Source organism: Leucoraja erinacea, chromosome 3, assembly GCF_028641065.1.
Source record: "Leucoraja erinacea ecotype New England chromosome 3, Leri_hhj_1, whole genome shotgun sequence".
Lineage (NCBI taxonomy): Eukaryota > Metazoa > Chordata > Chondrichthyes > Rajiformes > Rajidae > Leucoraja > Leucoraja erinaceus.
The window spans coordinates 3059083-3085718 of NC_073379.1; the positions used below are offsets into that span (position 1 = coordinate 3059083).

The 26636-nt window shown below is 44.9% G+C and overlaps 1 protein-coding gene across 1 annotated transcript; it reads left to right on the top strand.

The window, feature by feature from the left end:
• The first annotated feature begins 23 nt into the window (after window positions 1–23).
• Window positions 24–26125, top strand: crhbp (corticotropin releasing hormone binding protein). Its single transcript, XM_055631469.1, has 7 exons — window positions 24–209; window positions 2108–2198; window positions 3822–3979; window positions 11520–11730; window positions 18027–18169; window positions 22324–22441; window positions 25981–26125. Exons 1-7 carry the CDS (start codon window positions 129–131, stop codon window positions 26103–26105), a joined length of 927 nt encoding a protein of 308 aa, XP_055487444.1. The 5' UTR covers window positions 24–128; the 3' UTR covers window positions 26106–26125.
• Window positions 26126–26636: the final 511 nt, after the last annotated feature.

Here is a 26636-nt window from a genome sequence, read left to right on the forward strand (position 1 = left end):
TGCTCGCAGCGACCGACACGCTTTATAGACAGCGTCCAGCGCAGTATAAAAGCGGGGAGGCTTCAATCATGTTCTCCACCACTCCGGACTGACTGCGAGCCGCTGACAACACGGAGACAGAAAGAAAGATGCCTCCTGCTTTGAAGGTTCCGCTGCTAATCGCGCTGCTGTGGATGAGGGTTCTCCAGGGACAAGGCAGATACATCGAGGTGAGACCTCCATCAGTCAGCTCCTTCACATCGGCTCCCCCGTCCATTCATCTGCTCACCCCGCCACACATATGTCTTTGTTAGTCCTTGTTTTGTTTCCGTGGTTACATTTTTCACCCTGTGTTACGGTATGTTGACGGCTGTTCTCTCTTATTTTTCATTCCGCAAACTGATTTACAGTATTTATTCAAATCAAGTCAAGTCAAGTCAAGTCAAGTCAAGTCAAGTCAAGTCAAGAGAGTTTTATTGTCATGTGTCCCAGATAGGACCATGAAATTCTTGTTTGCTGCAACACAACAGAATATTGTAGGCATAAATACAGATCAGATCAGTGTATCCAGATACCATAGAATATATATAAATAAATAAGATACAGTGCAATAGGTCGTTATAGTTCAGAGTTTGTTTGAAGTTGTGTTTAATAGACTGATGGCTGTGGGGAAGCACCTGGATGTTGCAGATTTCAGGCTCCTGTACCTTCTACCTGAAGGCAGCGGAGAGATGAGTGTGTGGCCAGGATGGTGTGGGTCCTTGATGATGCTGCCAACCTTTTTGAGGCAGCGACTGTGATAGATCCCCTCGATGGTAGGGAGGTCAGAGCCGTTGATGGACTGGGCAGCGTTTACAACTTTTTGCAGCCTTTTGTACTCCTGGGCACTCAAGTTGCCGAACCAAGCCACGATGCAACCGGTCAGCATGCTCTCTACTGTGCACCTGTAGAAGTTCGAGAGAGTCCTTCTTGACATACATGTGCTTTCTTTATGATTGCACCAGTGTTCTGGGACCAGGAGAGATCTTCGAAAATATGCACGCCCAGGAATTTGAAGTGCTTGACCCTTTCCACCATCGACCCGTTAATATAAACGGGACTGTGGGTCCCCATCTTACCCTTCCAAAGTCCACAATCAGTTCCTTGGTTTTGTTGGTGTTGAGGGCCAGGTTATTGTGCTGGCACCATTTGGTCAATCGGTCGATCTCACTTCTAAACTCTGACTCGTCCCCATCAGTAATACGTCCCACAACAGTGGTGTCGTCGGCGAACTTGATGATGGAGTTCACACTATGTCCAGCTAGGCAGTCATGAGTATAGAGTGAGTACAGCAGGGGCTGAGCTCGCAGCCTTGAGGTGCTCCCGTGCTGATTGTTATTCAAGGATGACACATTTCCACCAATACGGACAGACTGTGGTCTGTGAATGAGGAAGTCGAGGATCCAATTGCAGAGATTTTCCATCGGCAGCTGATGAATCGATCATTATAACTTTAACAGGCTCTCCAACTGAACCCATGACTCAGTTTCCCCTGCTGGCTTTGTTTTGTTTGTGGACAGGCACAAAGTGCTGGAGTAACTCAGCGGGTCAGGCAAGTCTCTGGAGAGAAGGAATAGGTGACGTTTCGGGTCGAGACCCTCCTTCAGACTGAGATTCGGGGGAGAGGGAAACTAGAGGTATGAAAAGGTACAGAACAAATCAGAGCCGGAACCGATGACCCAGGATCAATGGAGCACAATGCATTTAGTGCAAGATAAAACCAGTAAAGTCAGATTCAAGATGGTCTCAGGGTCTCCAGATGGTCTCAGGGTCTCCAGTGAGGTAGATAGTAGCTCAGGACTGCTTTGTAGTTGTTGGTAGGATGATTCAGTTGTCTGATAACAGCTGGGAAGAAACTGTCCCTGAAGGAGGTATGGGCCAAACGCGGGCAGGTGGGACTAGTGTAGATGAGGCATGTTGGTTGGCATGGGCAAGTTGGGCCGAAGGGTCCGTCTCCACGCTGTATCACTCTATGACTCGATAACTCTATGTCTATTAATGCTTTTACCCCCGTTCATAATAAATAGCTAGTCTTTTTAAGGGTTTCTCAAATGTTTGATATTTAACGTCTTGTCCAAATATTTTAAAGCAAAATGGCATAAACGATGACCCGTTTGGGCTTCTAAGTTCGGAGATGAAACGAGAGTTTCCGCAAGGGAACATTCACAGTCAAAGTTTGAGTAAGTACCGTGGGATTGGGTGAGTGAGTGTGGCCTTGTTGTTTGTGAATGAAAGCTGTACTAGTAGACACATTCTGCTTATATTCCATTTATAACCCAATGGGCTGAATACTGAATTCTCCAATTTTAGGTAAGTACACACAGCCCCCCCCCCCCCCCCCCCCATTCCATGTTTCCAACCTGGATCTATTCCTTCCACCTACATTCCTTCCTCTAGCTTCACAATTCGCAACTCTTCAATCCTTTTGTCTCACACCTTGTGTCTTTTTAGCTCTGGCCTTCATCCAACCATCTGACTGTGAACCCTCCCACCCCCCCCCCACCCCCCCCCCTCGCACCCGGCTGTATTGACCAATTCCTGCCCTTTCTTTCTTCCAGCTTTCTTTCCCGCACCTTTACCCCCCTCCCGCCCCTCCTTCCATTCCCTCCCCACAATCAGTCTAAAGAGTCCCGACCCAAAACTTCATCTATCCATGTTCTCCAGAGATGCTGCCAGACCCGCCTGGAGCCACTGCAGCAGTTTGTGCATTTGGCTGGAAGTCTGAAACGTCGTCGCCCATTGCCTCCGCAGATGCTGCCTGACAGGCTGAGTTCCTCCAGCACTTCGTATTCGGATCAAGGCTCCGATGTCTGCAGTTCTCTTGTGCCTCCTTTCTTATTAACGATTGGTGGCAGAACTAGTGTAACTGGACTCACACACTATGCCATAGAGGGTCATAGCGTCATGCAGCACGGAAACAGGCCCAACTTGCCCACACCGGCCAGCATGTCCCAGCTGCACTAGTCCCCCACCTGCCCGCGTTTGGTCCATATCCCACCAAACCTTTCCAATCCATGTACCTGTCTAATTGTTTCTTAAATGCTGGGATAGTCCCAGCCTCAACAACCTCATCTGGCAGCTTGTTCCATACACCCACCACCCTTTGTTTGAAAATATTACCCCTCAGATTCCTATTAAATCTTTTCCCCTTTACCATAAACCTATGGAAATAGTCATTGAGTGATATAGCATGGAAACAGGCCCTTCAGCCCAACATGCCCACCCCGGCCCATCCAGGCTAGTCCCACCAGCGTGCCTTTGACCCATATCACTCTAAACCTGGCCTATCCATGTACCCTATCCTGTCCATCCATCCCTGCTTAGCTCAAACCCAGCTGCCTGCGCAGGTTCACTAATCTGGCACAGAATCCAAAGCTGTGATCCGCAAATTGATTTCGGCGATGCTCAAACCATGTTTAATCTTGGAGCAGATAACAACTCGGCTCAGAATATAGGAACGAGGAACTGACTACAGATTACAAAAAGAGACACAGAGTGTTGAAGTAACTCAATGGGTCAGGCAGCATCTCCGGGAAAAAGGATGGGTGACACTTCGGGATGGAACCCTTCTTCAGACCGAAGGGTGGAGCCCATAATGGTCCATTGATGGCTGGAGAAGAGGTGATCAAGAGGATGTGAACATGGGAACTGCTAGGATGACTCGGGTGGGGCAGTGGGGAGGGAGGGAGGGATGGAGGGAATGTGGGAGTTACTCGTGATCTATGATCGTCACGGATTCAGCGTGACACAAGGCCTGTTTCCACGCTGTATGTCTAAACTAAACTGATTCCTTCTGTCCACAGAATGTGTGGACATGTTGATGGTTGAAGGACAGTTCTCATTCAGGGCTGATGGACCACAGCTCAATTGTGCCGTCTTCTTAATGGTCGATCCCGATGAGGTCATCTCTTTGGAGTACAATAATGTCAACATAGATTGTCAGGCTGGAGACTTCCTTAAGGTATGGACAAATCAGCTTACTATTTGAGATATATCATTTTTAATGGCTACCATTGCCTAAGTACATAAGGAGCAGAATAAGGCCATTCGGCCCATCACGTCTACTCTACCATTCAATCACGACCAATCCATCTTTCTCTCTCAACCCCATTCTCCTGCCTTCACCCCACAATCCCTGACACCCTTACTAAGTTGACTTGAATAAACTTGACTTGACTAATCAAGAATCAAATATGTATTAATTGACTCCTTATCGACGAAAGATTAATTTAATTAGTTTGGTTTAGAGATACAGTGTGGAAACAGGCCCTTCGGCCCACCGATTCGCACCGACCAGCGATCCCCGTGCATCAAAACTACCCTGCACACACTAAGGACAATTTCACATTCATACTAAGCTAATTGACCAACAAACTAGTACGTCTTTGGAGTGTGGGAGGAAACCAAAGATCTCGGAGAAAAAACCCACGCATGTCATAGGGAGAATGTACTAACTCTGTACAGACAAGCACCTGTAGTCAGGATCGAACTAAGGTCTCTGGCGCTGTAAGGCAGTAGCTCTACCGCTGCGCCACCGTGCCACCATCTTTTATGTTTAATAATTCTATTCTCACCTCATTAGCTGAAGTTCTTTGTCTCATTTTCTTTCCGATTCAAATGCCATTCCCATAATATTCCATCGTTAGAATTCCGGGTAATTGTTTACTATTTCCCGTTATTATAGAAATTCTCCATCCCTATATTTAATTTTCTTTCAAAAACTTGTTCCATGAAAAATCAAAGTAAGACAAAATTAAAAAAATGACAGGCCAAACACAGGCAGGTGGGACCAGAGTCAATGGGACATGTTGGTCGCTTGTGGGCAAACCAAGCTTGAAGTTGTGGGCAGGTTTAGAATCCAAACCTGCTTTTCTTATTAATGCCTTACTATTTTATTAATATTACATGTTAGAAATAAATGTGAAGTAGTTATTCCTCTTTCACATGCAGCCGACTGGTTGTGCTTGATGTATATCTGCTTAATTCAAATATTTAGTGTTTGTGTTAGTATGGTTTATTGTTGTCATGGGCCTTTTACTTTGCACTTTGGACATTTGATTATATTCATGTGTGGCGTTTTGTTTGACTGGATAGCACGCAAATAAAACCCAAACACTGTATCTTGGTACACGTGACTAAACTAAACTAAACTAAGATACAGTGAAATGCTTTTGTTTGTAAATTAAATCAGATAATATTATACATGAGTAGAATCATTCCTTACACAGCTGTCAGATCAAAGGGAAAAATTCCAGGGTGCAGAATACTGTATCTTGAGGTTTTTTTTAATTAATGTTGCCTCTTCCTATTAGCTGAAAAGGGTGCAGAGAAGCCCAGAGTAGAGGATATTTTTTGCCCAGAGTAGGGGAATCAAAAACCAGAGGGTACACAAAAATGCTGGAGAAACTCAGCGGGTGCAGCAGCATCTATGGTGCGAAGGAGATAGGCAACGTTTCGGGCCGAAACCCTTCTTCAGCCCGAAACGTTGCCTATCTACTTCGCTCCATAGATGCTGCTGCACCCGCTGAGTTTCTCCAGCATTTTTGTGTACCTTCTATTTTCCAGCATCTGCAGTTCCTTCTTAAACAAGAACCAGAGGGCATCGGTTTAAGGTGAGGGGGGAAAAGATTTCATAGGAGTCTGAAGGGTAATCTTTCCACACAATGAGTGGTGGGTGTGTGAAATAAGCTGCTGGGGGAGGTAGTTGCGGCAAGTATTATCGCCAAGTTTGAGAAACATTTAGAGACAGGTACATGGATAGGACAGGTTTAGAGGGATGTGGGCCAAACGGACTAGTGTAGAGGGGACATGTTGGCCGGTGTGGGCATGTTGGGCCGAAGGGCCTGTTTCCAGCTCTGACACTTTTTTATGAGAGACTTTGTAATAATTTGTGATTGCTGAAGAGAGTACGGCTGTTTCACCTTTAGAATCCAACCCTGTTTTTCTTATGTCAACCTCATCTACTGCATCCGTTGTTCAAGATGTGGACTCTTACACATCGGCGAGACCAAACGCAGACTGGGCGATCGTTTTGTTGAACACCTTCACTCAGCTCGCCTAAACCAACCTGATCTCCCGGTTGCTGGACACTTTAATTCTCCTTCCCATTCCCACACTGACCTTTCTGTCCTCGGTCTCCTCCATTGTCATAGTGCAGAGACACACAACTTGGAGGAACAGCATCTCATATTTCACTTGGGCAGCTTACAGCCCAGTGGTATCAATATTGATTTCTCTCACTTCAGGTAGCCCCAGCATTCCCTCTCTTGCTATCCCTCCCCCACCCAAGTTGCACTAGCTTCTCACTTTCACCCTCCAAACAGCTTACAATTCCTGTTTCCTTTATCATCGTTACTTTTTTGCGTATCTTTCATAACATAGAAACATAGAAAATAGGTGCAGGAGTAGGCCATTCGGCCCTTCGAGCCTGCACCGCCATTCAATATGATCATGGCTGATCATCCAACTCAGTATCCTGTACCTGCCTTCTCTCCATACCCCCTGATCCCTTTAGCTACAAGGGCCACATTTAACTCCCTCTTAAATATAGCCAATGAACTGGCCTCAACTACCTTCTGTGCCAGAGAATTCCAGAGATTCACCACTCTCTGTGTAAAAAATGTTTTTCTCATCTCGGTCCTAAAAGATTTCCCCCTTATCCTTAAACTGTGACCCCTTGTTCTGGACTTCCCCAACATCGGGAATAATCTTCCTGCATCTAGCCTGTCCAACCCCTTAAGAATTTTGTAAGTTTCTATAAGATCCCCCCTCAATCTCCTAAAGTCTAGCGAGTACAAGCCGAGTCTATCCAGTCTTTCTTCATATGAAAGTCCTGACATCCCAGGAATCAGTCATTTCATTCATTGTTCTTTATCTCTCCACATCACCGTCTATATCTCTCGTTTCCCTTATCCCTAGCCAGTCTGAAGAAGGACTGCGATAAACTGCGACCTGGAAAATGTCACCCATTCCTTCTATCCAGAGATGTGGCCTGTCCCGTTGAGTTACTCCAGCTTTTTGTGTTTATCCTGCTTTCATTAATGCCTTTCTATATTATTTATACCATTGAGAACTTTTATCAGCAGTCAAGCTGGCAGGAGCAAGATTCTGACAAAGCAGTAATAATGGTTTGGTTATATTTGTCCACATCAGGCTGGTGTAACTGACATGGAGAGAAAACTGGAAGTGATGGTGTTGGTGTTGCATCTATTACCCTTCCCTCTTTTGTCAATAGTAATTGCAGGTCTGAAAGGTGCTGCTGAAAGATAACGAGGGGAAGACAAATGGAAGTATAGTGATTTGAAGAAAAGGGATACTGCATGAGGCTGACAGACAAAAAATGCAGCAAAGATTGATTTAAGCACCTCTCTCTCGCTCTGTCTCTCTCGCTCTCTCTATCTTATAACCATATAACCATATAACAATTACAGCACAGAAACAGGCCATCTCGGCCCTTCTAGTCTGTGCCGAACACGTATTCTCCCCATGTCCCATCTACCTGCACTCAGACCATAACCCTCCATTTAAGAGGGAGTTAGATGTGGCCCTTGTGGCTAAGGGGATCAGGGGGTATGGAGAGAAGGCAGGTACGGGATACTGAGTTGGATGATCAGCCATGATCATATTGAATGGCGGTGCAGGCTCGAAGGGCCGAATGGCCTACTCCTGCACCTAATTTCTATGTTTCTATGTTTCTATTCCTTTCCCATCCATATGCCTATCCAATTTATTTTTAAATGATAAAAACGAACCTGCCTCCACCACTTCCACTGGAAGCTCGTTCCACACCGCTACCACTTTCTGAGTAAAGACGTTCCCCCTCATGTTACCCCTAAACTTCTGTCCCTTAATTCTCAAGTCATGTCCCCTTGTTTGAACCTTCCCTACTCTCAATGGGAAAAGCTTGTCCACGTCAACTCTGTCTATCCCTCTCATCATTTTAAAGACCTCTATCAAGTCCCCCCTTAACCTTCTGCGCTCCAAAGAATAAAGCCCTAACTTGTTCAACCTTTCTCTGTAACTTAGTTGCTGACTAAGTTGCAGAGAAAGGTTGAACAAGTTAGGGCTTTATCTTGCTCTCACTCTCTCTCTCTCACTCTCTCTCTCTCACTCTCTCTCTCTCGCTCTCTCTCTCTCTCGCTCTCTCGCTCTCTCTCTCTCTCTCTCTCTCTCTCTCTCTCTCTCTCTCTCTCTCTCTCTCTCTCTCTCTCTCCCCCTCTCTCTCTCCCTCTCTCTCTCCTCTCTCTCTCTCTCTCTCTCTCTCTCTCTTTTTTTCTCTCTTTTTTTTTTTTCTTTTTTCTTTTTTTTTTTCAAAGACTTTATTCAACACATCAAATAATACAACAGATCACGTCATACACAAAACGAACTTACATTATCTCGTGTCATTATAGTACAACATTACAATCATTATTCACAATACTCTCAACCCCACGCGGTGACCAGCGCCCACGGAATACCTCCAAAGTCCCCGTGAACACCGCATGTTCCCTCTCCAGGGACACACGTGCACGGACGTAGGCCCGAAAGAGGGGCAAGCAGCCGACTCTTGCCTCTCTCTCTTGCTCTCTCACTCTCTCTAACACTCTCTTCTCTCTCTCTCCATTGCCTTTTCTCCAACAATCTATGAGAAAAGGAGAGTGATGGACTGGGAATGGGGAAAGTGGTGATTATCAGAAACAACAAAAACTGTAAAACCTATAGAACAACATAGACACTCTTGCAATAGATATTACAAATAGATCAGGTAGATGAACTCATGCATCATGAGCTTTGCATTACAGTATTTGTTGTTTATGAATGCACTTTTAAACAGCAAATATTAGAAATTAAGTAAAGCCTGTTCCACATAACGGAAACAAAAGTGAAGTAGTTATTCCTCGTTACATGCTGCTAACTGGTTGTGCATGCTGTAACTTTAAATCTTTAATCTAAATATCTTGTGTTTGTATTATGCTTTAGTGTTGTCTTGGACACTATCTCTTACTTTGTTTTTGTACTGTGGACGGCTTCATTGCATTCATGTATGGTACAGGAACCCTAGGAGCATAAGTAGGAAAGAAACAGTCTGAAAAAGGGTCTCGACCCGAAATGTCACTCGCTTCTTCTCTCCACAAATGCTGCCTGTCCCACTGAGTTACTCCAGCTTTTTGTGTCCATCTTTAGTCTTTTTCTTGACTGGATAGCAAGCAAATAAAACCCGATCACTGTATCTTGGTACACGTGACAATAAATAACTAAACTAAACTAAACCAAGATACAGTGAAAAGCTTTTGTTTGCAATTAAATCAGATAATGCTATACATGAGTAGAATCACTCCTTACAGAACTGTCAGAGCAAAGAAAAGAAAACCCAGGGTGCAGAATACAGTATCTTGAGTTTTTTAAATTAAATTTGGCTCTTCCTATTAGCTGGAAAGGGTGCAGAGAGGTTTTATGAGGATGTTGCCAGAACTCAAGGACCTGAGCTGTAGAGAGAGGTTGAGTAGGCTGGGACTCTCTCTTAAAAACATAGAAACATAGAAAATAGATGCAGGAGTAGGTCATTCGGCCCTTCGAGCCTGCACCGCCATTCAATATGATCATGGCTGATCATCCAACTCAGTATCCTGTACCTGCCTTCTCTCCATACCCCCTGATCCCATTAGCCACATGGGCCACATCTAACTCCCTCTTAAATATAGCCAATGAACTGGCCTCAACTACCCTCTGTGGCAGAGAGTTCCAGAGATTCACCACTCTCTGTGTGAAAAAAGTTCTTCTCATCTCGGTTTTAAAGGATATCCCCCTTATCCTTAAACTGTGACCCCTTGTTCTAGACTTCCCCAACATCGGGAACGATCTTCCTGCATCTAGCCAGTCCAACCCCTTAAGAATTTTGTAAGTTTCTATAAGATCCTCCCTCAATCTTCCAAATTCTAGTGAGTACAAGCCGAGTCTATCCAGTCTTTCTTCATATGAAAGTCCTGACATCCTAGGAATCAGTCTGGTGAACCTTCGCTGTACTCCCTCTATGGCAAGAATGTCTTTCCTCATATTAGGAGACCAAAACTGTACGCAATACTCCAGGTGTGGTCTCACCAAGACCCTGTACAACTGCAGTAGAACCTCCCTGCTCCTATACTCAAATCCTTTTGCTCTGAATGCTAACATACCATTCGCCTTCTTCGCTGCCTGCTGCACCTGCATGCCTACTTTCAATGACTGGTGTACCATGACACCCAGATCTCGTTGCATCTCCCCTTTTCCTAATTGGCCACCATTCAGATAACAGTCTACTATTTTTTCCTTGGAGTGCAGGACGATGAGGGCTGATCTTATAGAGATGTACAACACCATGAGAGGAATAGATCGGGTAGATGCACAGTCTCTTGCCCAGAGGACATACCCTCAAGATTTAATAGGAACCTGAGGGGTAACTTTTTCACACAACGGGTATAGAACAAGCTACCGGAGGAGGTAGCTGAGGCGGGTACCATCGCAACGATTAAGAAACATTTGGGCAGGTACATGGATAGGACAGGTTTAGAGGGATGTGGGACAAACGTAGGCAGGTGGGGCTAGTGTAGATGGGACATGTTGGTTGTTGTGAGCAAGTTGGGCCGAAGGGCCTGTTTCCATGCTGTATTATTCTATAACTCTAGGTGCGAATAATAAACTAAACTAAAGTAAACTAAACAAAGACATGGTGAAAAGCTTTTGTTTGCAATAGATAATACTATACATGAAAACAACCATGGCGCACAGAGGAAAGAGAAAACTACCAAGGTGCAGATTACAGTATCTGAGTTTTTTAATTAATTTTGCCCAATCTTATTATTTTATTTCTGCTATTTTCTTCCTGATATTTCCAGCATTGCAACAGAGACGGGGTAACTAAGAGCCCTAATGCCCCTGTCCCACTAAGGAAGCCTGAACAGAAACCTCTGGAGACTTTGCGCCCCACCCAAGGTTTCCGTGCGGTTCCCGGAGGTTGCAGGTGGTTGCCGGAGGTTGCAGGCAGTGGAAGCAGGTAGGGAGACTGACAAAAACCTTCGGGAACCGCATGGAAACCTTGGGTGGGGTGCAAAGTCTCCAGAGGTTTCCGTTCAGATTTCCTAAGTGGGACAGGGGCATAAGGATGGAAACGTTCTTCCTCTGCGCTTCTAAATCACATCACCATCCCGGCCACACACTCATCTCCCTGCTACCTTCAGGTAGAAGGTACAGGAGCCTGAAGACTGCAACAACCAGGTTCAGGAATAGCTACTTCCCCGCAGCCATCAGGCTATTAAACCTGGCTCGGACAAAACTCTGATTATTAATAACCCATTTTCTGTTATTTGCACTTTATCAGTTTATTTATTCATGTGTGTATATATTTATATTATGGTATATGGGCACGCTTATCTGTTTTGTAGTAAATGCCTACTATGTTCTGTGTGCTGAAGCAAAGCAAGAATTTCATTGTCCTAACATGACACTAAACTCATTTGAACTTGAACTTGAACTTTGATGCCTAGGTCTTTGATGGGTGGATATTGAAGGGGAATGTGTTCCCAAGCCCCATGGATCATGCTCTTCCCATCTCGGAACGCTATGTTGATTTTTGTGAAGGCAGGAACTTGAACACAGCCATCAGGTCGAAACAAAATGTTGCAATGATCCTTTTTCAAATCCACACGGCTGGAAATGGATTTTCCTTAACAATCAGGCACTCGATCAATCCTTTCCGTAAGTATAACAAGCAATTACGTTCAAGGCCTATGCTTGCATGATTTTTATTCTGTTTTGATTTGTTTTTGTTGGTCGTAGTATACCACCATGGTGTCTTTAAGGAGTTTAGTTTAGTTTAGAGATACAGCGCGGAAACAGGCCCTTCAGCCCACCGAGTCTGTGCCGGACAGCGATCCCCGCACAGTAACACTATCCTACACACACTAAAGACTATTTACATTTATACCAAGCCAATGGACCTACAAACCTGTACGTCTTTGGAGTGTGGGAGGAAACCGAAGATCTCGGAGAAAACCCACGCAGGTCACGAGGAGAGCGTACAAACTCCGTACACACAAGCACCTGTAGTAAGGATCGAACCCGCGACTCTGGCGCTGTAAACGCTGTAGGGCAGCAACTCTAGCATTGCACCAAAGTTAAATTCAAAGTTGTCTCCTAAATTTGAAAAGCTTTTGTTGCGTGCTAACCAGTCAGTGGAAAGACAATACATGATGATATCCGAGAGCGAATGCAATGCATGCTTGCAGATCCAATTCTGTGGCCCACACACGAAGGGTCGCCTGGCTTGGGAACCATCGTGGCGCCGCTGGAAGGCTCTTCATGATAAGCTGAGCTTCTCTTCTCATCTGTAAACCACCGTAATGACTACCTGTACCATGCAATCTTAACTCTAATTACTGTTTAACAGTATCTGTGCATGTGTGTGGTGGGGGGAAGAGTGGGAAAGGAGGAGTTAAATGTTATATACCAATGACTGGTCAGCAATTCTTCTTCTTTTGTGTGGCGTGCACAGCCTAAAGTTGTTGGGCAACTAGTTCTATTTCATCTTCCGTTTGTGCACGTCGAGTTGATTGCATTAGTCGAAACAGGGCGGTCCACGTGAAGGTTGCAATCTTCCACCCCACTGGTCAGCAATGGCTCGACAATAGAAGTTTAAGAGGCTGAATACCTTGGTCGATTCAGTTTTCGGATGGCACGGTGGTGCAGCTGGTAGAGCCGCTGCCTCACAGCATCAGAGACCTGAGTTTGATCCTGATCTTGGATGCTGTCTGTGTAGAGTTTGCACGTTCTCCCTGTGACTGTGTCGGTTTCCTCTTGAGTGTTCTGGTTTCCTCCCACATCCTAAAGAAGGGCAGGTTTGTCGGTTGTTTGGCCTCTGTAAATTGCCTCTGGTGTGGAATTAAAAAGTTGGATGACATATAACAATGTGATTGGGTGATCGATGGTCGGCATGGGCTTGATGGGCCGAAGGGCCTGTTTTCATGCTGTACCTTTCAATATATTCAAAGGTAAATTCCATCTTTATCTCATCTGACTTTTTACAAGATGACAATTGGAATGCTGGGTGACTTGTCTGGAGGATATTTTAAAGCGGAGATCGATAGGTTCTTGATTGGTAAGAGCATCAAAGGTTATGGGGAGAAGGCAGGAGAATGGGGGTGAGAGGGAAAAATAGATCAGCCATGATCAAATGGTGGAGCAGACTTGATGGGTCAAATGGCTTAATTCTGCCTCTATGTCTTATGGTCTTATGGAGTAATATGTTAATCTTGCACCCTTCTTGTCCCTGGTCTATATAAGATTCTCAAATACAGCAACTTTGCAAATACAGCACAGTGGCGCAGCAGTAGAGTTGCTGCCTTACAGCGCCAGAGACCCAGGTTCGATCCTGTCTACGGGTGCATTCCATATAGAGTTTTTACATTCCCGCTGTGGTGTACAGGTTTGTAGTTTAATTGGCTTCAGTGAAAAAAAAAAGTGAGTTTTCCACAGTGCGTCGTGTGATTGTTGGTTGTCGCAGACTCAGCGGGCTGAAGGGCTCGTTTGCGTGCAGTAACTCTAAAATGTAAAGTCTAAACTTATAGATCAATCACTGTATTCTGAAATGGCTCAGGAAGCTGCTCATTGGCCTCAAGGCCAATAAAAGTTGGCCTCCAATTACTAGACGATAGAGGTTTAAGACGTTGAATACCATGGTCGATTCCTGCCTTAAGGGCCTGTCCCACCAGCTTGCGGCAAGCGCGAGCAAACGTGGTGGCTTGAGGCGTAGGGCCTCGCGGGGCTGGTCCCACTTCCAACCGCGGAGCCGTATGGAGCTGGTCCCGACATCATACTCACCAATCAGTTGGGCAAGAGGCGGGCCGACTGAATTTGGACGTCACACGGCGTCGTGCAGTTACGTCATTACGCAACGGCACGCCAAGCGGTGACGACATCGCGCAACGCCATGCGCTAGGCATACGGCGTCCAGACGTACGCTGGTCGAGGCGGTGCGTACGGCCTCAATGCGGCTGCGGGCCGACAGGCCGTTGCCGCGCGGGATTTTTGGACAGTGTCAGTTTTTCATAGCCCCGCGCAATGTCCGGACCAGCCCCGTACAACTCCATACGGCTCCGGCGATCGAAGTGGGACTGGGACCGGCCCCGCGAGGCCGTACGGCTCAAGCCACGCACAACTCCGTACGGCTCAAGCGTTAGGTCGCGCTCGACGCATGCAGTCGCATGCTGGTGGAACAGGCCCTTAACACACACACTTAAATCTAAGATAGGACCTGTCAATGACTCTTGAGAAAAGTCCGTCGCCAGATGTAATGACAGCAGCCATCTTCAGTTCTGTACTCCAGGATTACCCATTGCCCACATCACAGTGCTCATTACCGATCACAAAACCTAACTTGCATTTGTAACCCTATAATGTGTGAAAATATGTTGGACTCTAGATTTGAGAGATACAGCAGGGAAACAGGGCCTTCGGTCCACCGACTCCGTGCCAACTAGCGATCATCCCGTACACTAGCACTATCGTACACACTTGGGATAATGTTATGGAGCCAATTAACCTACAAACCTGTACATCGTTGGAGTGTGGGAGAAAACTAGAGCACCCGAAGGAAACCCACATGGTCACAGGGAGAGCGTGCAAACACCATACTGACAGCAGGATTGAACTCGGGTCTCTGGAGCTGTAGAGCAGCTCTATCCAGGCGCCACTGTGCTGCCCCAAATGTTCGAGGGAAGAAATAATATTTTTTTGTGACTATTTCACGCATGAAAAGGCAAACATGTAAAAATGAGAGATGGCTTTGTTTCATTGAATAAATATGACACATCACTATGAAAAATTGTCGCAGTGACATTCTAGTCATATGTCATAAATCAACTGAAAGGCATTATTTGATTAATATCACTTGTGCAGACAACCATTGGAGCTGTAAAAATATCCCCGCATGTAATGTTTGATCATTCTAAATCCATTAGATTCTGATAATGCATGGCGTTTATGCAGATTAAATTATGAAATCAGATCACCGGAATGCAATTAATCAAAGTTTCTACAAACATGTGATATAATATTTTGCAACAAAGATGCTAAAGTTTGAATGCTTAAAGAAAATTCAGAAAATGTTCAAATGAACCGTAACATTTGTTTATAATGTTTGCATTTTAGCAAATCTTCCCCTTGGTTTTTCCACGTTAGTTGTTGCCCCAGTTGTAATATTTACTCAGTCTTGCTGAGTTATCCAAGTGAGAATGTTTGACCAGAATGGAGGGTCATAATCTAGGCTGAAATAGTGGTGCAGGACTGAGGGAGGTGCTGCATTGTAAGGGGTGCTATCCTTCTTGAAACCTGCTCATTTGGGTGGATCACTGTCACATGGACCCAGTAGTCGCTCATCTGGCCAAAGAGATTGCTGTCGCCATTCTACGCTTGATTTAACAGCCTGCGTCTGCTACCTTGCAACAGTGACAAAATTGTCATAAGGTCATGTGTGTTCGGAGTAGAATGAGGCCATTCGGCCCATCGTGTCTACTCCGCCATTCAATCACAGCTGATCTATCTCTCCCTCCTAACCCCATTCTCCTGCCTTCTCCCCGTAACCTCTGACACCTGTACTAATCAAGAATCTATCTATCTCTGCCTTAAAAACATCCACTGACTTGGCCTCCACAGCTTGCTGTGGCAAAGAATTCCACAGATTCACCACCCTCTGACTAAAGAAATGTATCCACATCTATATTGTCAAATTTCGCCTCATCTAAAAATGTCAACTGAGCGGATAGCATTTTGGGATGTTGTATGATATAAAAAAAACATTGCAAAAGCATTCTTCCATTTAAAAATATTTAAATAATTAGAATTCAAATACAGACTGGCGGGAAGAATGTAAAAATTTGGTTCCCATTAATGGGGTATAGAACAGGCACCAAGTACAACACTATATCAATGGGGCCAGTTCTGAGACATCCTATTATCTACTCCAAACTTCAGTGAAGACAGCTCCCTTATATGGAGCTTTAACATCCTGATTGATCATTCTAAATCTATTACGTCTAGGTTTATTAATATCATCTGTACCAAAGTACAGTGGAAAGCTTTGTTTTGCATTTTATCAATACAGGTCAGATATACCATCTATTAATACAATCAGGTCAAACTCAAGTACAATAGATGGAGCAAAGGGGAAGATGCAGAATGTGGTATATAGTTCTCAGCATGGAGGCGCACCAGATCCAAAGTCCAATGTCCGCAATGGGATACAATATACAATACAATACAATATTTATTCAATGTAATTTAAACCTCAGTGAGGCTCAAACAAAACTCTGTTTCCACAGCCATACAAACAAATCAATTCCTACAAGACACACAAACAATTCAATTCACACAAACATTCATCACAGTGAATCTCCTCTTCACTGTGATGGAAGGCAAAGTCTTTCCCGTGCAGGGAAGAGATTTTAAAAGTCCCCCCCCTCCCCGCCCCCCACATGTACACAGTTAAAAACAGTTTTTTTTTAAAATGACAACTACATTTAGCTAGACCAAACATTTTTTTAAAAAGACAGACAGGCTGCAACTTAAGTCGCGCCGCCAACCGGTAGAGGTGAATCGGAGTGCACCGTAGCCTATGGAAGGACCGTTCAGAAGCCTGATAACAGAGGGAAAGAGTAGTTTGTAGGAAGGAACTGCAGATGCTGGTTTAAACGGAAGATAGACACGAAAAGCTGAAGTAACTCAGCGGGACAGGCGGCATCTCTGGAGAGAATGAATGGGTGACGTTTTGGGTCAAGTCGGGCAGTCTGAAGAAGGTTCTCGGCCCAAAACGTCACCCATTCCTTCTCTCCAGAGATGCTGCCTGTCCCGCTGAGTTACTCCAGCTTTTTGTGTGCAACTGAGGGAAATAAGTTGTTCCTGAGTGGTGGTGCACGCTTTCAATCTTTTGTATCTTGCTCAGAATAGAAGCAGGGAGAAGAAGGAATGACTGGGGTGGAACATTAGATTCTGGTAGCAAACATGGCTTTCTAACCATATAACCATATAACCATATAACAATTACAGCACGGAAACAGGCCATCTCGGCCCTTCTACTCCGTGCCGAACAATTACTCTCACCTAGTCCCATCTACCTGCACTCAGACCATAACCCTCCATTCCTTTCCCGTCCATATAACTATCCAATTTATTATTAAATTATAAAATCGAACCTGCCTCCACCATTTCCACTGGAAACTCATTCCACACAGCTACCACTCTCTGAGTAAAGAAGTTCCCCCTCATGTTACCCCTAAACTTTTGTCCCTTAATTCTCAAATCATGTCCTCTTGTTTGAATCTTCCCTACTCTCAGTGGGAAAAGCTTATCCACGTCAACTCTGTCTATCCCTCTCATCATTTTAAAGACCTCTATCAAGTCCCCCCTTAACCTTCCGCGCTCCAAAGAATAAAAACCTAACTTGTTCAACCTACACGGATACATTTTGGAAATTTGTTCACCAGAACAAAGCAGGTAGATCAAAACTGATGCCTCCTGTTGACTGAACTGATGAAGAATCCTGGGCCAGTGACAATTCACCATTACTATACAGATGCATCTCACAACCTGCTAATAGTCGAGGCTCTTGCTATGACTGCATGCTTCCAGTGCTGCATTAAGCCGGAATTTGACAAACAGCCAGGATTATTTTTAAGCCCATGATGATCTCTGATCTGGAAATGACTAGTGTTTAAATCTTCATAATGCCACCTGAAGGCCAAGTCTTATTGCTATAACAATAATGTCTGTATGTAAAATAACCATGTGGTCTAGAAGTAAAATATAGTCTTTCAGTTATGTACCATCTGTTTGAGTTAAAACATCTTTTACAGTTTAACGTGCGATGCCTTTAAATCATTATACTTCCATTCATCAATTTTGAATGTAAAGCTGAAAAAATATGTTATGAGAATTTTTTTGTCCTTTCTTCAAACCGAAGCAATAATGTTATTCGGGCTCTTGTTTGTTGATCTTCAAAGCTTGCAACATGATTTCCAAGAATCCTGAAGGAAGATTCACAATGGTCATTCCTCATCGGCAGAGTAACTGCAGCTTTTCCATGATTTACCCAACGGAGGTCAGAATCTCAAATGTGACTCTGGGACACACCAATGATGTGACGGTAAATATTATTTACAAAGCATCGCCAGTCCGGTTTGAATTGTCATAGTACTTAACATACGAGAAATTAGCATATAGATTTTTTTTTTAATTAATAAAGACACTGCTGGATTGTTCAAGATCAGATGAATCATGCCCCTCGGTGTATTTTCACGATTAGAGCAAACACATGAAAAAAATTAAAGAGGGGTTTAGTCATAAGGTCATAAGTGATAGGAGTAGAATGAGGCCCATCAAGTCTACTCCACCATTCAATCATGGCTGATCTATCTCTCCCTCCAAACCCCATTCACCTGCCTTCTCCCCATAACCTCTGACACTTGTATTAAATAAGTTTCTCCTCATCCCCTTCCTAAACAAACGTCCTTTAATTCTGAGGCTATGGCCTCTCCCATTAGTGGAAACATCCTCTCCACATCCACTCCATCCATGCCTTTCAATATTCTGTATGTTTCAATGTGGACCCTCCTCATTCTTTTAAACTCCAACAAGTACAGGCCCAGTGCCAACAGATGCTCATCACAGGTTAAGCTACTCATTCCTGGGTTTAGTCGAGTTTAGTTTAGTTTAGTTTAGAGATACCACATGGAAACAGGCCCTTGGGCCTACCGAGTCCACGCCGACCATCGATCACCCGTACACACTAGTTTTATGTCATCGTATTTTCGTATCCACTCCCTACACATTAAGTACAATTTTACACAGGGCAATTAACTTACAATGTTGCCTGTCTTTGGGATGGGGGAGCGAAAAGGAGCTCCCGGAAGAAACCTACATGGTCGATGATAGAACATGCAGACAGCACCCAAGGTCAGGATTGAACCCAGCTCTCTGGGCAGAGGCTCTGACAGGCCAACAGGTTTATAAAACAGTCTAAAGAAGGGTTTCACAGTCCCGTTGTCAGGATCGAACCGGGATCTCCAGGGCTGTGAAGCCGCCTATCTACCGCTGTGCCCCCCTTCGCCACCCCCCCCCCCCCCCGAGTTGAAGTCTGAATCACACTTCACAGTTCGTGACGCTGCAAAGTCAAAAGCAGCTTCACGTTTGTTTAAGCCGTGTCGCTTGACTGGAAGAACAGAGATAGCGTTTGTGACGCAGAGGCTGGAGATGTGAAGATTCTTTCCCTGTTCCCCGAGGAGGGTCACGCCTCAATGTTCAGAAAATTGAACATGAACCCCCTGCAGAAATGTCGCAAATCTTCCGACAGATTTGACATTTGGATCTTGTTTCCGAGTTATATCCCGTGGGTTTTAATGTGAAGCTTGACTTGTATAATTCACGACAGCCTCACCTGAAGAAGCTGACATGTTTCTCGAACCGACAGGATGTAAGTATTAGCCACCATACTCCAGCTAGACTTCATAGTGTCAGTTATAAGACCATAAGGCCATAAGGCATGGGAGTAAAATTAGGCCATTCAGCCCATCAAGTCTACTCAGGTCAAGTCAAGTTTATTCGTCACATACACATACGAGATGTGCAGTGAAATGAAAAGTGGCAATGCTTGCAGATTGTGCAAAAAAAACAAACAAACAAACTACAAACAGAATGGAACAGAAACACATTTTAACATATTACATATTTATGGGAGGAAAAAAAAGGAAAAAAACAGCAATTTTAAAAAGACACCACAGAACAGTAGAGTGGTACAGTAGAGTTAGTCCCTGGTGAGATAGGAGTGTACAGTCCGAATGGCCTCTGGGAAGAAACTCCTGCTCATCCTCTCCGTTCTCACAGCATGGCTACGGAGACGTTTGCCTGACCGTAGCAGCTGGAACAGTCCGTTGCAGGGGTGGAAGGGGTCTCCCATGATCTTGGCTCTAGAGTTGCACCTTCTGATGTATAGTTCCTGCAGGGGGGCGAGTGAAGTTCCCATAGTGCATTCGGCCGAACGCACCACTCTCTGCAGAGCCTTCTTGTCCTGGGCAGAGCAGTTCCCAAACCAAATCGTGATATTTCCAGACAAGATGCTTTCCACAGCCGCTGCGTAGAAGCACTGGAGGATCCTCAGAGACACTCTGAATTTCCTCAATTGCCTGAGGTGGTAAAGGCGCTGCCTTGCCTTACTCATGAGTGCTGCAGCGTGTGATGTCCATGTCATATCCTCAGAGATGTGGACTCCCAGGTATTTAAAGCAGTTCACCCTATCCACAGTATCCCCATTTATCTCCAGTAGCGTATACATCCTCGGATGTTGTGCCCTCCTAAAGTCCACGATCAGCTCCTTGGTTTTTATAATATTCAAGAGGAGGCTGTTGTCCTGACACCAGAGTGCTAGATCAGCCACCTCCTCCTGGTAGGCCTTCTCATCGTTATCTGAGATCAGTCCCACCACCACAGTGTCGTCAGCAAACTTGATTATTGAGCCATTCAATCATGGCTGATCTATTTTTCCTTCTCAACCCCATTCTGCTGTCGTCTCCCCATAATCTGTGACACCTTACTAATAAAGAACATATCAATTCTGCTTTAAAAGTGCCCATTGACTTGGCCTCCACAGCTTCTGTGGCAATGAATACAGCATTCCCTCCCTTTGGCTAAAGACATTACCCCTCCTCCATTCTAAAGGTATGTTCTTTTATTCTGAGGTTTGTGCCCCCCTGGTTCTAGACTCTTTCATTACTGGTAATATCCCTTCCATTTCCACTCTATTCAAGCCTTTCATTATCAGGTAGGTTTCAATGCAATCCCCTCGCTTCCTGCAAGTGCAGGACCAGAGCCATCAAATGCTCCTTATTCGTTAACCCAATCATCCCTGTGATCATTCTCGTAATCTTCCTCTGAACCCTCTTCAATACCAGCAAATTCTTTCTCAGCTAAGGAGCCCAAAAGGGCTCACTACAATATTCTAAATGTGGCCTCACCAGTGCCTTATAAAGCCTCAACCTTCCATCCTTGCTTTTATATTCTAGTCCCATGGAAATGAATGTTAGCATTGCATTTGCCTTCTTTACCACTGCCCCAATCTGCAAATTAACCTTTTGGGAATTCCTCACCAGCATTCCCAAGTCCCCTTGCATCGCCGATTTCCAAATCTTCTCCCCATTTAGAAAGTAGTCTATGCCTTTATTCCTTCTACTAAAGTGCATGACCGTACACTTTGCTACGCTCACCACTTTAGCATTACATTTACCACTTCTCTGCTCATTCTCCCAACTTGTCCAAGTCCTTCTGAAGACTCCACGTTTCCTCAACAATCCAACCCCTCCACCTATCTTCATATCATGCAAAACATGGCCTCAAAGTCGTCAATTCCATCATCCAGATTATTAACATATAATGTAAAAAGTAGCAGACCCAACACCGACCGCTGCGGAGCACCACTGGTCACCGGCCACCAACCAGTAATGGCCCCCTTTATTCCCACTGTTTGCCTTCTGCTAGTTAGCCAATCTTCTGCCCTTGCTAGTAGCTTACCTGTAATACCATGGGCACCAATCTTGTTTAGTAGCCTCACGTGTGGCACCTAAATGAAATACTTAGTAACTTTGTCGTGCCCTTTATGTGGCAACTCTTTGCATACCTTGCATTTGCAAGACAAAGAATCTCACTGTGACATGTCACATGTGACAATAAATTATCATTCAATCATTCATTCATTCATTCTTTCATTCATCATTCATTCATTATCAAAAGGCTTTCTGAAAATTAAGCCAGACTTATCCAGAGCCAGCAACATTATGGGGGACCCCTTCCACCCCAGCAACAGACTGTTCCAGCTGCTACGGTCAGGCAAACGCCTCTGCTGTCATGCTGTGAAAACAGAGAGGATGAGATGGAGTTTCTTCCCAGAGGCCATTAGGACTGTAAACATTTATCTCACCAGGGACTAACGTACTGTACCAAACTACTGTTGTGTTGTGTCTTTTTAACATTGCTTGTTTTTTTTTCTTCTCACCAATATGTATTTACTGATTCTGTTCTATTCTGTTTTGTAGTTTTTTGCACATTCCCCAGGCATTGCCACTTTTCATTTCACTGCACATCTCGTATGCGTATTTGACAAATAAACTTGACTTGACTTGACTGACTTGCCAATGCCTTTCGGGGCGCTTGGCTCTTGGGTGCACTATTTTGTCCTGTTTTCTGTTATATCTGTTGTGGAATATTGCAACTGGAAAAGCTTCATGGATTTCACTGTGCATTTCCTTTTAGATACCCGTTAAGAACTGTGGTGGAGCAACTGACTTTGTGCAGCTTTTGGGAGGAAATACATTGGACCCCAGCAGGATGCTTCCAATGGGTGAAATTTGCCATCCGTTCAGTGGATCAGGTCAGACAAGTTCATTCTATAAATCCAACAGGGGCGGCACGGTGGCGCAGCAGGAGAGTTGCTACAGTGCCAGTGACCTGGGTTTGATCACGACTACTGGTGCTGCGTGTACGGAGTTTGCACGTTCTCCCTGGGACCGCGTGGGTTTTCTCCGGGTGCTCCGGTTTCCTCCCACCTTCCAAAGACATCCAGGTTTGTAGGCTAATTGGCTTGGAAAAATTGTAAATTGTCCCCAGTGTGTGTAGGACAGTGGTAAAGTGCGGGGTGATCTGTGGTCAGTGTGGATTTGGTGGGCCGAAAGGCCTGTTTCCACGCTGTATCTTTGAACTAAACTAAAAAAGTTCATAGATGGAGAGGGAGGAAGACACTAAGTGCTGGAGTAACTCAGTGGTGGAGTTTCCACCTTCTCCCTGTGACACAGAAACAGAGAAAACAGGTGCAAGAGTAGGCCATTCGGCCCTTCGAGCCAGCACCGCCATCCAATATAATCATGGCTGATCATCCAAAATCAGTACCCCGTTCCTGCTTTTTTCCCATATCCCTTAATTCCGCTGGCCCTAAGAGGTAAATCTAACTCTCTCTTGAAAACATCCTGTGAATTAGTCTCCACTGCCTTCTGTGGCAGAAAATTCCACAGATTCATAACTCTCCGGCTGGATGGTTTTTTCCTCATCTCGGTCCTAAATGTCCTACTGATTATTCTTAAACTGTGACCACTGGTTCTGAACTTCTCCAACATTGGGAAATTTTTTCCTGCATCCAGCCTGCCCAATCCCTTAAGAATTTTATATGTTTCTATAAGATACCCTCTCATCCTTCTAAATCCCAGTGAATACAAGCCCAGTCAACCCATTATTTCATCATATGTCAGTCCCACCATTCCGGGAATTACCTGGTGAACCTACGCTGCATTCCCTCAATAGCAAGAATGTCCTTCCTCAAATTAGGAGACTAAAACTGCACACAGGGCCCTGCACATCTGCAGTAGGATCTCCTTGCTCCTATACTCAAATCCTCTCGCTATGAAGGCCAACACGCCATTAGCTTTCTTCGTTGCCTGATGTACCTGCATGCTTACTTTCAGTGACTGATGTACAAGCTTACCCAGGTCTTGTTGCACCTCCCTATTTCCTAATCTGACACCATTCAGATAATAATCTGCTTTCTTTTTCTTGCCACCAAAGTGGATAAACTCACATTTATCCAACTCACATTTATCCACATTATACTGCATCTGCCATGCACCTGCCCACTCACCCAAGCTATCCACATCACCCTGTAGCATCGCAATTCACACTGCCACCCAGCTTTGTGTCATCCGCAAACTTGGAGATGTTACATTTAATTCCCTCGTCTATATCATTCGTATCTACTGTAAATTGCAGTATAATATGGATAAATGTGAGGCAAAAACAGGAAAGTAGACTATTATCTAAATGGTGGCCGATTAGGAAAAGGAGAGATGCAACGAGACCTGGGTGTCATGGTACACCAGTCATTGAAAGTAGGCATGCAGGTGCAGCAGGCAGTGAAGAAAAAGAATGGTATGTTGGCATTCATAGCAAGAGGATTTGAGTATAGGAGCAGGGAGGTTCTACTACAGTTGTACAGGGTCTTGGTGAGACCACACCTGGAGTATTGCGTACCGTTTTGGTCTCCAAATCTGAGCAAGGACATTATCGCCATTGAGGGAGTATAGAGAAGGTTCACCAGACTGATTCCTGGGATGTCAGGACTTTCATATGAAGAAAGACTGGATAGACTCGGCTTGTACTCGCTAGAATTTAGGAGATTGAGGGGGGATCTTATAGAAACTTACAAAATTCTTAGGGGGTTGGACAGGCTAGATGCAGGACTAGATGCAGGAAGATTGTTCCCGATGTTGGGGAAGTCCAGGACAAGGGGTCACAGCTTAAGGATAAGGGGGAAATCCTTTAAGACTGAGATGAGAAAAACATTTTTCACACAGAGAGTGATGAATCTCTGGAACTCTCTGCCACAGAATGTAGTTGAGGCCAGTTCATTGGCTATATTTAAGGGGGAGTTAGATGGGGCCCTTGTGGCTAAAGGGATCAGGGGGTATGGAGAGAAGGCAGGTACGGGATACTGAGTTAGATGATCAGCCATGATCATATTGAATGGCGGTGCAGGCTCGAAGGGCCGAATGGCCTACTCCTGCACCTATTTTCTATGTATCTATGTATCTAAATAACAAGGGTCCCAGTACTGAGCCTTGCAGCACCCTACTAGTCACTGCCTGCCATTCTGAGAAGGACCCGTTAATTCCTACTCTTTGGTCCCTGTCTGCCAACCAGTTCGCTATCCGTGTCAATGCCCTACCCCCAGTACCATGTGCTCTCATTTTGCACACTAACCAATATCATGTGTTGTAATTTTGCACGCTAAATTGACCGCATGGGCTTTCTCTGGGTGCTTCAGTTTCCTTCCACATTCCAAAGACTTGCAGGTTTGTAGATAATTGGGTTCTGTAAATTGTCCCTAGTGTGTAGAATAAAATTAGTGTACGGGTGATCGTTGGTGGGCAATGACAGGGTGGTGGAGTCCTTTGAGGAAGCACGGAGTCTTCAAAAGGACTTGGACAGGGTGTGACCACGTGCAAACCCCATACAGACAGCACCCGTAGTCAGGATTGAGCCCGGATCTCTGGCACTGTGAGGCAGCAACTCGACCGCTGAGCCACCGTGCCACCCTTAAATTACTAACGCAACACTTCAGCACTAGATGAGTGTCGGAGCTAGATTATTAGAACTGTAGTTATTGTTTCGAACTGCAGGTTCTGTTTACGCAAAAGGGCACAAAGTGCTGGAAAATCTTAGCGGGTCAGGCAGCATCTCTGGAGAACATGGACATGTGACGTTTTTAGTCTTGACCATAAACATCACCTATCCATGTTTTCCAGAGATACTGCCTGACCCACTGAGCGACTTCAGCAATTTGTGGGGGCGCTTTCATTGTTTGGTGTGCCGTCCGATTCTTTCAAATCTGTCCACACTTCCATTCCTTTGACATAATAATAATAATAATAATAATAATAATAATGTTTATTTATATAGCACTTTTCACCAAAACCAGTATTTGAACCAAAGTGCTTTACAGAGATTGATTAAATTAATTGAACAGATCAAATGTCAATATATCCATACAAAACAAAGAAGAGAAAAAAGAAAAAAAAACACAGAACAGTACACTATAGAAATCAACATGAAACGTCCCCCCACAGCAGAATTCACTGTGAGGGAAGGCACTAAAAATATCCAGTTCTCCCCCCTCATAGTCCACCTGAGGGGTGGACTATGAGGGGGGAGAACTGGATATTTTTAAGACATTTAAGACATGCCTGTTCAACGTCCTTTCATTGAATTACATTTATCAATGGGAATATGGGGAGAGGGTGGGAGAATGGGGTTGAGAGGGAAAGGTAGATCAGCCGCGATTGAATGGTGGGATGGACTTGATGGGCCAAATGGCCTAATTCTGCTGCTAGAAATGATGAACGTCGGAACAATCTTTCCCTGCAGCACCGATGAAGATTAGCTGTGAGAACACCGTGGTGCGCATCGTTTCCAGCGGCAGGCAGACAAATCGTCTGACCTTCGAGTATCGGCAGCTGGAACGCCATGAATTGGAGAAACAGTGTAAATAAAGATAATGAACATCAATGCCCTTATTGCCTATCCCTGCTGCAAACAGTGGACATTCTTGCTTTCTTTCTATGATTATAAACTCGGTAATATGGTGAAACAAGAAACTGGAGATGCTGGTTTATCAAAAAAGACACAAAGTGCTGGAGTAACTCAGCAATGCGGGTAGCATTACTGGAGTACAGGGATAGGTGACGTTTCAGGTTGGGACCCTTCTTCAGACTGGTTGAGGTCCATTGCAGGTCTTACAGCGTGGAAACGGGCCCTTCAGCCCAACTTGTCCACACTGACCAACATGTCCCTTCTACACTAGTCCCAACTGCCTGCGTTTAGCCCATATCCCTCTATACCCGTCCTATCCACGTAACCTGTCTAAATGTTTCTTAAACGTTGCGATAGTACCTATCTCAACTACCTCCTCCGGAAGCTTGTTCCATACACCCACCATCCAGGTTTGGTCTGGGTGAGTAAAGGGCCAGTCCCACGAGCATGTGACCTGCATGCAGCAAGCGCGACCTAACCGGAAACGGGGG

Excerpts from the sequence above, each read along its gene's own strand:
- crhbp (XM_055631469.1), top strand. The coding sequence starts at position 129 with ATGCCTCCTGCTTTGAAGGTTCCGCTGCTAATCGCGCTGCTGTGGATG. Across the intron at positions 3,980-11,519 it reads AGGCTGGAGACTTCCTTAAG|GTCTTTGATGGGTGGATATT; the intron begins GTATGGACAAAT and ends TTTGATGCCTAG. Across the intron at positions 11,731-18,026 it reads GCACTCGATCAATCCTTTCC|CTTGCAACATGATTTCCAAG; the intron begins GTAAGTATAACA and ends TGATCTTCAAAG.